Source organism: Podarcis filfolensis (assembly GCF_964270895.1).
Source record: "Podarcis filfolensis genome assembly, chromosome: 2".
Lineage (NCBI taxonomy): Eukaryota > Metazoa > Chordata > Lepidosauria > Squamata > Lacertidae > Podarcis > Podarcis filfolensis.
Genome location: NC_139605.1, coordinates 104,431,861 through 104,442,711, shown reverse-complemented (window position 1 = coordinate 104,442,711; position 10,851 = coordinate 104,431,861). Strand labels below are relative to the sequence as shown.

The 10,851-nt window shown below is 43.7% G+C and overlaps 1 protein-coding gene and 1 long non-coding RNA gene across 5 annotated transcripts in view; one reads left to right on the top strand and one right to left on the bottom strand.

Moving 5' to 3' along the window:
• LOC310755762 overlaps positions 1-10,851 on the bottom strand; it is a 1,619,227-nt gene that overhangs the window by 883,661 nt on the left and 724,715 nt on the right. The gene's annotated exons all lie outside the window — the stretch shown is intronic.
• Positions 1,210-10,851, top strand: part of RHOT1 (ras homolog family member T1) — a 53,754-nt gene continuing 44,112 nt past the window's right edge. The window contains exon 1 of one of the 4 annotated variants that reach the window (XM_083598712.1): positions 1,210-1,542. In XM_083598712.1, coding sequence (XP_083454838.1) covers positions 1,506-1,542 — 37 coding nt within the window. In that variant the 5' untranslated portion in view covers positions 1,210-1,505. The remainder of the gene's footprint in view (positions 1,543-10,851) is intronic. The other 3 variants (XM_083598711.1, XM_083598713.1, XM_083598714.1) reach the window with 3 other exon arrangements.

Sequence of the window (10,851 nt, the reverse complement as noted above, 5' to 3'; positions counted from 1 at the left end):
TGTTGTGGAGAGTGCATTGGGAAACAACCAAAGTGCATCATATTGAACACAACAGGGCTGAAGCACAGCCCATTAGGTAGAGCATGAGACTCTTATCTCTGGGTTGTGGGTTCAAGAAGGTCAGAAGTTGGTCAGAAGTAGGGCTGCCACCTGTCCTGTATAATACAGTACAGAGTTGTCCCTTATTTCAATGTAAAATGCTACATCTTGTATTGACAGTTTTGTCCTGTATTTCATGTCGTCTCTCGCTGTCTCTCCCAGGGTTGTGGGTTCTAGCCTGACGTTGGCCGAAAAGATTCTTGCATTGCAGGGGGTTGGACTAGATGACCCTCGTGGTCCCTTTCGAATTTTACAGTTTTGTGATTCTATGAGACAACACACTTCCAAGCTAACAGTACACAGGGAATGAATGGATAGAAAACTGCAGTGCTTTTTTCTGGATGGACGCAGGGGTACGCATACCCCTAAAGATTTTGTGAATCTTTGTACTTTTGTCCATTTACTATATTTATTTTCCCCAATTTGAAATGTAAAATGGTGATTTTCTTGAGTCAAAATGAGAATACCCCTAAACATTTTTAGAAAAAAAGCATTGGAAAACTGGAGGAAGGTGTGTGTGAGTGACCCTCTTAATTCAGAACAAAAATTTTTTTTCCTTCCAGTAGCACCTTAAAGACCAACTAAGTTAGTTCTTGGTGTGAGCTTTCGTGTGCATGCACACTTCTTCAGATACTGCATGCACACGAAAGCTCACACCAAGAACTAACTTAGTTGGTCTTTAAGGTGCTACTGGAAGGAAAAAATTTTTTTGTTTTGACTATGGCAGACCAACACGGCTACCTATCTGTAACTGCCTCTTAATTCAGCCTTTGTGTTTCTCTGTAAGAAGAATATTGCAGGCTAGGGAGCCGTTGCGCATCCAAATCTCAATGGCGCCCCTCCCTATTTCTTCGCACGGGTTACCTCGCTCGTTCAACTGACAACCGGAAGCGCCCCTCTAATCCCCTCGCGCCCGTAACCCCTTTGGGCGCAGCTTCCCGCGCTGAATTCATTTCCACTCCCGTCGCGAAAACGAAGCGGGGTACCGCCGCTCTAGGCTCATAGACTTGAAGGCGCCCGACGGCAACATACTGCACAAGGCCTTTCACCATAGAGCTCGGCATGGCTAGAGCGGCGACGCTCCCTCACGGCCCTCGGCGGAGGCATTGCGGCGGCCTCCAATGGCGGCCACCGGAAGCTCGGCCCCCTTTTCCTCCCCTCCGCCCAGTCACTCTAGCCTGGCCGCCGGCGCCCCTCCCCATCTCTATGGGCCGCGGAGGGGGGGAAGGTTGCGAGCGGGGCGGCGGAGTCAACGAGGAGCCGGTTGCTCGCTGAGGCGAGAGAGGGCGGGAGGTTTCAGCAGGCCGCGGGGCTCTCCGCCTTTCCCTTTCCCTCCCTTCGCCCTCATGTGAGCGGGGCCCCCGGCTTGCGAGGGCCCGGCGGGAGAGAGAGAGAGGAGCGGGGCGATGAAGAAGGACGTGAGGATCCTGCTGGTGGGAGAACGTGAGTTGAGGGGAGAGGGAAGGTCAAGGTTGTGAGGGGAGGGGGCGCGAGGGGGGAGGGGCGCAGGTCAACGGCCGCTCCCCCCCCCATGACCAGATAAACGGGGAGGGGGATGCTGGGGGGGGGAGGGGGCGAAGGAGGGAGGGAGTTTGGGGCGCACGTGGCTTTTTTATTTTTCAAAAAATCGTTTCTATGGAAGATTTTTCTGTCTTTCTGGGCAAGGGAAAGGCTTACCTTACTTAAGAGGGAGTCCAGGAAAACAGGCGCCTGGGACAAACGGGTGTGTGTGTGTGTGTGTGTGTGTGTGTGTGTTGGGGGGTGGGGATATCTAAAAAGGACGGGAGGTGGGTTGGAAAGAGCACGAAGGGAGGCTGAAGATGCAGAAAAAGTTAGTTTTGCAGGACTCGAGCAGGGACAGGATGAGGAGAGGCTGGTCAAATGGGCAGTGGGGGGGGGGAGGGAATGATGGCTGAGGAACAGGGCAGAAAGTGGGTGGCACATAAGGAGCATGGGCACAGCCGGCGCCCCGCTAAATCAAGTAAATAAGTGAATAAAATACTTAACCCAAAGTAGGAATAGTAGAAAGATGTTGGCGGGTTTTTCTTGGAGTCGAAAGAAAATTTAAAACAACTGTTGTTGAGACATTTCATTCCGAATGTGTTAGTCAGAGCCAGACAGAGGAGGATGACAGGTGGGTTTCCTGCCCCCCTAACATAAATCCTGGAAGGAGAGGTAAATAAAACAGTTGCTTTTCAGAGTAGGAAGTTAGGGAATAATTTTCTAACTTTTTTTTTAGTGGTTCACTCTTTGGAATTTACAGGGCCTTAGCACGGCTGCTTTGCACACAGAAGATTGCAGGTTCAACTCCCAGTATCTTCTCGTACTGCTGGGAGAGGCCCCTGCCTGAAACTTGGGAGAGTCAGTCGGTGTAGACCAGGTGTGGAGAGCTTTTAGCCCTCCAGATATTGCTGAACTACAACTCCCATCATCCCTTGCCATTTGCCATTGTTGGTAGGGCTGATGAGAGTTGTAGTTCAGCAACACCCCCTCACCCACCTTCCTTCTCCTGACCTAGGTGGACCAATGGCTTGAATCTGTACAGGACAACTTCCTATGTTCCTAAGTGATTGGGAAGGGAAGTAACCCTTTTACAGTCTGTTCTATCCGCTGGGGGGGGGGGAAAGACTAGTGTTTAAATTTTTACTTTGGTGTGATGGTGGGGCATTGTATTTATTTGTGTATTCCAGCGCTTCTTATGTCTTCAAATTCTTGCTGTCAGACCAAGCATCTTCAGTCAGTAGTGTCTCCTTGTGAGGAAGTCTGACAGCAGTAATTCTTCACAATATTCCTCACCAAGTTTCCTCTCCAATAGGTCAGCTGTCTCACACTGGAAATATTGCTATAGATAGTCTTTCATTCGTTATTTAAACTTAGCCTTAGCTCAGTCTGTGATTTCTACCTGACACATTACTGACTCATGCTGAATCAAAATGCAGGTGGTTCTAAAGTTTGTTTGAAAGTGGCAATCTGTTATGAGTATCCCTTCTGCTTAACAGCTGTCTTGAAAATTTGTGATTGATTTACTTTTAAAGCAGTTCCACAAACGTATGCAAATAATGTCGTGTTTCCCTGTGATAAAAAATACTTTATCTGCAAAGAATGTATTCTTGTGAAGCTGTATAAGATAAACAGGCAGCCTAACCAGTCCGTAGGCTAAACAGCTACTACCTAATGCTACTTTCCCTTAATGCAAGGGTTTCCTGACTAGTGTACTATTTTAATTTGTTGCTTTTTGTGCTAATTTGTGAAGGATACTGGGAAAGTAAAAAATGGCACAACTATATAGGACTTTGACTACAATCCTCTGCATGTTTTCCAGGAAATAAACATGTCTGGCATTGTTCTGTGTATTAATGAGTCCAGGGTGTGGGTGGGTGTATTGCCTTTGATTGTGAATTCATTCCTGAAATTTGATTTGAGGGACTAATATCAGGCAATATTGCCTTCAAATTGCATTGTTATTTGTAGAATTATTCTTGAATTGTAAAGTTTGGAGTGCTCCTTAGAGCTCTCCTACTGTGATCATGCGTGGGATTTGTAGATATGTAATGGCCTGCGGTATACATGCTCACTTTGATGTTCTGCTGTGAATTCCAGTTATGCTAGATTTCCATAACACATTAAGTTGTACCATGGAAAAGTCAAAACTTGCACTTCTGCAATAAGCAGGTATATCTTTTGATATGGTTTCCCCCTTTTGAATAATATTTGGGACATGCAGTACATTCTACCTCTTTCCCCCAGCTCTCCATTATGCCCCCACCGCATTTAAATATAACTTGTTTTTATCATTTTTAATGGAAACAACCTGTACTCATACTGAAGATAACTTAGATTCTGAGTTGACTTTACTGGATATTTATTTATTTGAATGCATATTGCACCCTATTCTGCCGACTCAAGATAAAAATGTAAATATAGCTCAAAATAATCTTGCACTGCTTCTTGACCAGTAGAAGCAGAGATGCAGAGTTCAGTAAGCTGAAGATACTTGGCGTTTTAAGATTGTGAAAGGGCTGTGGGTGTGTTCCAATTATTATTATTATTAAACTATACGCTTCTTTATGTAGAACATGACGTTTACTTAAAATGACTTCTGGCATCATTGTACAGATATAATGAGTCTATGTTCTCACTTTTGGATGCAGTCAAACCAGGCATCATATTATTTTCTTACAGCTGCTCTTTGATTTTTGCTTGAGGATTAAAGTCTGCCTTGCCAAAAAGTGTGTGTATTGCCTAACTTGAGAAGGGCATTACAATACCCTTCCGTCTAGAAAACAGCCCCCCCACCCAATTTCAGTGCAGTTGTAGCCAGTTAAAAGTTTTGAACAAATAAACTTGCCTTCATATAAATATACAAGCAACCTTTCTCTAAGTGAGACTTTAATGTACAGTTTCATTTCAAAGAATCTGCAGTGGGCGGGAGGCAGTGGCTCACAACCCTCCAGAACAGATTTTAAGATTGCAGTGCGGAAGGGAGGAAAGCAGGGTGAGCCAGAGTCTGTTCCACCCCCCTAAAGGCACCATTGGATTCAATCCCTGGTGTTTATGGTAGACAGTTATGGGATAACTTACTTAGTTTAAAGGCAATGGGATTTTGAAATGGAAAAGGAACTGAGATTTACTGGTTGTGTGTGGTATTAAGCCGAATAATTCTTTATTTCACTATTACTGTTTCCTGGATAGAGAAGCTTTTAATGTTTGTTGTTTTATTGTGGTTTTAGATTTGTTGGAAGCTGCTCCAGAGTGGCTTGGGCAACCCAGTCAGATGGGAGGGGTAAAAATAATAAAATTATGATGATTATTACTGAAATTGAGGTATTCAGCTATATTACTAATCCAGATTTGCAGGGACACCATTTGTTTTTTTTGCGTTATGATTGAAATAAGTAGGAGTATGTATGAACTGTTAAAGATGGGTAGTTTTTAATGTTTGATGTTTTATTGTGTTCTTAATATTCTGTTGGGAGCCGCCAAGAGTGGCCAGATGGGTGGGGTATAAATAATAATAATAATAATAATAATAATAATAATAATAATTATTACTATTATTTAAACAAAACTGACATCAAGAGGAACTTGCCCAACTCTTAGCTACTGTTTTCCCATTGTAAGGAGTTTTAACATCCTACTGTAACAGTTTTGGCTATCAAATACAAAATGAATAGTGTGATTATTTCTAGCAGCAGGGCGACCCTTTTTAGAGGTCCGAGCAAAGGTGCCATATATTAAAAATCATTTTGAATCTCCTGTTAAGATAGTAGCAGTTTTCCATCACATTCATCCTATAAGGTCACAAGTAAGAATTCTGCAGATAGCACTCTGGACGGATCATATGTACTTTCAGCACATTGGACCCTTGCATAGCATATAACTTCTATGGTGTTCAGCCAGTATTGGCCCTGTATTCACCTGCAGTGCATTACAGATAGGAGCAGTTATGGGGTTGCTGTGGGTGGTGCTGTCTGTCTACAACACGTATGGTTTTTCAGGAACTTATTCCTGTTTTCATACTGAACCTTTAAAAAACAAACAAAGCTTGCCTCACATCTCTGTAACCTGTGATAAGGAGAAACCTCTGTCTGAATACTCAAATGAGTTCAGGCCCCCTGACTTGCACCATGTTTTCATTTCAGGGACCTTCTCTTACTTCTTTTTTGGCGATAAAGTCTTTGTTTTGGTGGGGGAAGGGAGAACAAGATGGCCATTAAACTTCAGTAATTTGCAGAGAAACTCCAGAATGTTATTTTAAGTGGCATGATGAAGCAGGCTTTTCTGCCGTACATGAAAACACAAAAAGTAGGTTAAATACCACACCGCCATAAAGCTCTGAGGTGTAACACTAATTGGTATATATAAAGCTGTTTCCCCAGAGTTAAAATAGAATCAAACAAGCAAATTCTCAGTCCAGGTTTAAGAAGTAGTACTGGAGCTCTTCATGCGTAGACAAAAGTGTCCCAAAGTAACAGCCATAAAAGATCACCTGAATTAAAACTGGTGGCATATATCAGCACAGGAGGATTGCCTCGATTATCCCTTGCCTTGCTTTCATCCTCTCCCTCATTTCCCCAAAACCACAGGGAAGCATTCTGAACCAAATAAAAAATGATGCATTATGCAACATAGACAAACTGTGTTTGCCTAATGTTGCAAGCGCTTAAACCTTCTCCAAATCCGGCGTAAAGGCTAAAGAAGCACTTTCTACACAGGGGATAATGTCCTATATGAGTCTGCTTTTGAGAAAACAAACAGCAAGAGATCCCCCCCCCCCCCAGCAGCAACAGGTTTTGTATAAAAAATCATGGGGGGGGGACAACAGTTAGAATTGCAGAAGTCTTGTTAAGTACTGCTTGTAATTCATCTTGAACACCTGAACACCTTTTGGGCAGAACAGCTAAAACATTTTTTGGGGGAGGGGAGAGCCATTCAGTTGCCTTCTTTCCCCTACTGAAGCACATCTCACTCTGTACCCTTCTGCCCTTCACGTTTGCCAGATCATGACTGGAGGGGATTAAATTTGGTCTTTTTGGGTCTGTGTGTGAGAGCCTAGAGGCTTTCTACATAAAACAGAGGCTTCTGTGGCCAACTCCCATCTGGTAGACTCTTGTGCACTTGGCCTAAGTATACACATTATTTTGTATCCTGGTGGTTCTCCTACTTTTCCAGTATTCTCTAATAGCCATAGTTGAGGCTGAGTTTATTTCTGCAGCTGTGACGCATAGCCTTGTTGGTGAACTCCATAAAATTCGCACCAAGGCTTCATGACTATATGCTGCATTTGCTTAACTTTTGCACATTGCTGGATTTTGTTGAAATAGCGTTTCTAGAAACAGTAAATGCTACCAGTATAAAGGGAGTTGGGCCCAAAAAGGGAGTAGTAAAAGTTTAGCTGAAGACCTCATCCTGCAAGTATTGTTAAAAGGTAAAGGTAAAGGGACCCCTGACCAATAGGTCCAGTCTTGGCTGACTCTGGGGTTGCGGCGCTCATCTCGCTTTACTGGCTGAGGGAGCCACTGTACAGCTTCCGGGTCATGTGGCCAGCATGACTAAGCCGCTTCTTGCAAACCAGAGCAGCGCACGGAAACGCCGTTTACCTTCCCGCTGGAGTGGTACCTATTTATTTACTTGCACTTTGATGTGCTTTTGAACTGCTAGATTGGCAGGAGCAGGGACCGAGCAACGGGAGCTCACCCCATCTCGGGGATTCGAATCGCTGACCTTCTGATTGGCAAGTCCTAGGCTCTGTGGTTTAACCCACAGCGCCACCCGCGTCTCTGCAAGTCTTGTTACCAGCGTTCAAAATAGGCCAGGCGTATTTTACACCTGAGTATCTGCCACTTTGTGACCAAGTGAAGATGCATGCCTGGGGAACCTTGGATCTGGAGTGTTTGCACACACCAGCAACGCATCCTGTAGAATTCTGTCCGTTATATTTTATCTGCACAATCAGAATTAATTTCAGGAACCAAAAAGCCATATTGAAAAATGCAACTTTCAAGGCATCTAGCCCCTAAATGGCAGCTAGGTGTTCCGTTTTGGCAACTGTAAGCCTAGCTTAAGGAACCATTTGGCCGTTAGCTCATATATCTGAGTTTCTGACACTGCTTGTTATGTAGGTCTCTGTTGCTCCTTGTTCAAAATAAGGAACTACTGATTTGTGAAGAAAGCTCTCTATTCCTGACCTATTATAGTTCACGTTTGCAAATTTAAAGCTGACCTGCTTTCTTTTTCCCCAATAGTCTACCATTTTTCTGTGCTACTTCACCTTTTTTAAAAAAATTAATGCAGCCTTTTTATTATAGCATCCTTTTTAAAACATGGATCAAATCAAATGTGTTCCAGAAACATGGCACATTTCCAGGCACAAAATCTGCTCATCCTCTTAGTGTTTCTGATAAGAATAATGTGCTGACCTGACTGAATAAATACTTGAGAAACTAGCTGCCTTACTTGTCTGGGGATCTAACGTCTGGTTCCTAATGGGTGTCTTGGAATTTAATTGAAAGAAATTTGAGAAGATGTAGCTCTGAAGGAGACTGACATTGCTGAATGAAGGAGAGCAGATTAGGCAGTAGTGTGAGAAGCAGGGGCATTCTCCATGCCTGAAGAGAGAGAGGATCAGATTTTAGGAAAGAGGGGTAGAAATGGTTAAGAAGCAGCAGGGCAGATCTTTATTGGAGTCCCGAGGTGGAAAAAGCTGTGTGACCAAGGATGGGGGCAGAGTAATGCCTTTAAAGAAGGGATATGGAATTTGTAAGCCTCCAAATATTGTTGGACTACAACTCTCATCATCCCTGACTAGTGGGCTTGCTGGGTGGGGCTGATGGAGTCCAACACAGGTTTCCCATCCCTGCCGTGAAACAATGGAGGAGAAGATGCCTCCAAGGCGTAGCACCGCATTTGCCAGCAGTAAGGACAGCTGGGATAGGAGGTTTCAGGCAAAGCTCTATGTTGTTTGATTTTCATAATTCTATATTGAAAACTTTATGAATTACTTTGAGTTGATTTTGTGGCGATTTTTGTAACCTAATGCTTGGTTCAATGGGTCTTTGGATCAGGATATAATTAACTACCTAACTAGTCCTGATACTGTGATCCTAGCCAATCCCAAAACATAATGTAATTGATGCCAAAATTCATTGTGAAGATTTTGCTGAAAGAAGCTTTTATTTAAACTCGAAAGGCAGCATCAGCTGAGAGGCACGTGCTGTAATCTTCTGGCCAAATATCACACAGAGAGGATAAATGTTGGTAATAGAGAAGAATTGCACAAGATTCTTTAGAGGAGACAGTCCATACTGTACAAAGATATTACTCCCAAAAGTATTAAAGGTAAAGGGACCCTGACCATTAGGTCCAGTCGCAGATGACTCTGGGGTTGCGGCATTCATCTTGCTTTATTGGCCGACGGAGCCGGCGTACAGCTTCCGGGTCATGTCGCCAGCATGACTAAGCCGCTTCTGGCGAACCAGAGCAGTGCACGGAAACACCCTTTACCTTCCTGCCGTAGCGGTACCTATTTATCTACTTGCACTTTGACGTGCTTTCAAACTGCTAGGTTGGCAGGAGCAGGGACCGAGCAAAGGGAGCTCACCCTGTCGCGGGGATTCGAACTGCTGACCTTCTGATCAGCAAGCCCTAGGCTCTGTGGTTTAACCCACAGTGCCACCCAAAAGTATTATGAAGCTCCAAATATTTGTTGTCTTAAAAATTAAGATTAAGTTAAAAGTATAGAAATCATATAAAGGTCAAATGGGCCGTGGAGTTGTCTGTGCCTTCTAACTATCACTGTGTATCCTACACTAAGAACAAAAACTAATAATACAGTGGTACCTCTAGTTGCCAACAAGATCTGTTCTGGGGTGCCGTTCGCACCCCGAAAAGTCCGCAACTAGAGCGGTGCTTCTGTGCATGCGCGAAGCGCACAGAACGCTTCTGCACACGCGGCGAAACCCGGAAGTATAGACTTCTGGGTTTGCCACGCTCGCAAGCTGAAAAGAAGCAGCATGAACCTAATGCAACATGAGGTATGGCTGTAATACACCAAGAAATCTGAATTCTGTTACTTGTTTGGATTGTGCAAATTATGCAAGCTGCACAATGCCTTGGTTAGCATGATTCTGAATTTTTAATTAATAACTCTGCTTTTAGCTGGAGAAAGAATAAGCTATCCAGGGCATTGAAACCCCACCACTGGAAAGCGTATTTTAGAACTCCTTTGCCTTCTGAGACTTCATCAGGTGGTGTCCACATACTTTCAAGCTTATCTTGGAAACTCAAAGACTAAAATACACGTTCTCTCCCCTCCCCCCCACTCCGCCATTTCATCAAATGAAGATTGAGGTGCTGAGAAAGCTGAATTCTGCACCCAAGCCACATTTCGCCCTTTCTCTGCTTGTGCAAAATGCTACAGAACCAGTTTTGTTCACAGCCCTATTCGACATCCAGAAACTGGGACTCATCCTGTCCTGGTTGTGTGGAAGTCTTTACCTTGAAATGCGCATTGTGACATGACAAGGGCTTTCAAAGTATCTGCCTTACTGTCACGTTCTAAAAAGAGTCAAAATTCTGCATGCCTACCCTGGTGTATTTCTCACAGTATTTGTTCAGGTTTGGTTCTGCTTATTGTTAAAGTTTAACTTTGCGCCAAAATACAATCATATGCCATTTGTTGAAAAGCCATTTACTCCATTCTCAAGTGTTGAAGCAGGCAAAATTTAATTTCTGCAAACCTGAAGACAGGGCTGGTCACTATCCCTGAAGCCAAGTAGATTTCAAAATAGTCAGTAAGACAAATTCTAATTTGTCAATTGTTAAATTAAACTCAGAACTCAGGGAATGCGCAGCTATGATTAAATGGGCACAAGACATTGGTCATGACATCATGTTTGCTGACTGGGAACAGTTATGGACCACCGGTATAAAGTTTACGGCATGTAATGCCTTAAGAGAGAATATTATGAAAATGATTTATAGGTGGTACATGACCCCAGTCAAGCTGGCAAAAATCTATCATTTGCCCAATAATAAATGTTGGAAATGTAATGAAACTGAAGGTACTTTTTACCACCTTTGGTGGACGTGCCCTAGGATTAAGGCCTTCTGGGAAATGATCTATAATGAAATGAAAAAGGTGCTTAAATGCACTTTCGTGAAGAAACCAGAGGCCTTTCTCCTGGGCATGGTGGGCCAATTGGTGTCAAGGAAAGATAGGACGTTCTTTATGTATGCTACAACAGCAGCAAG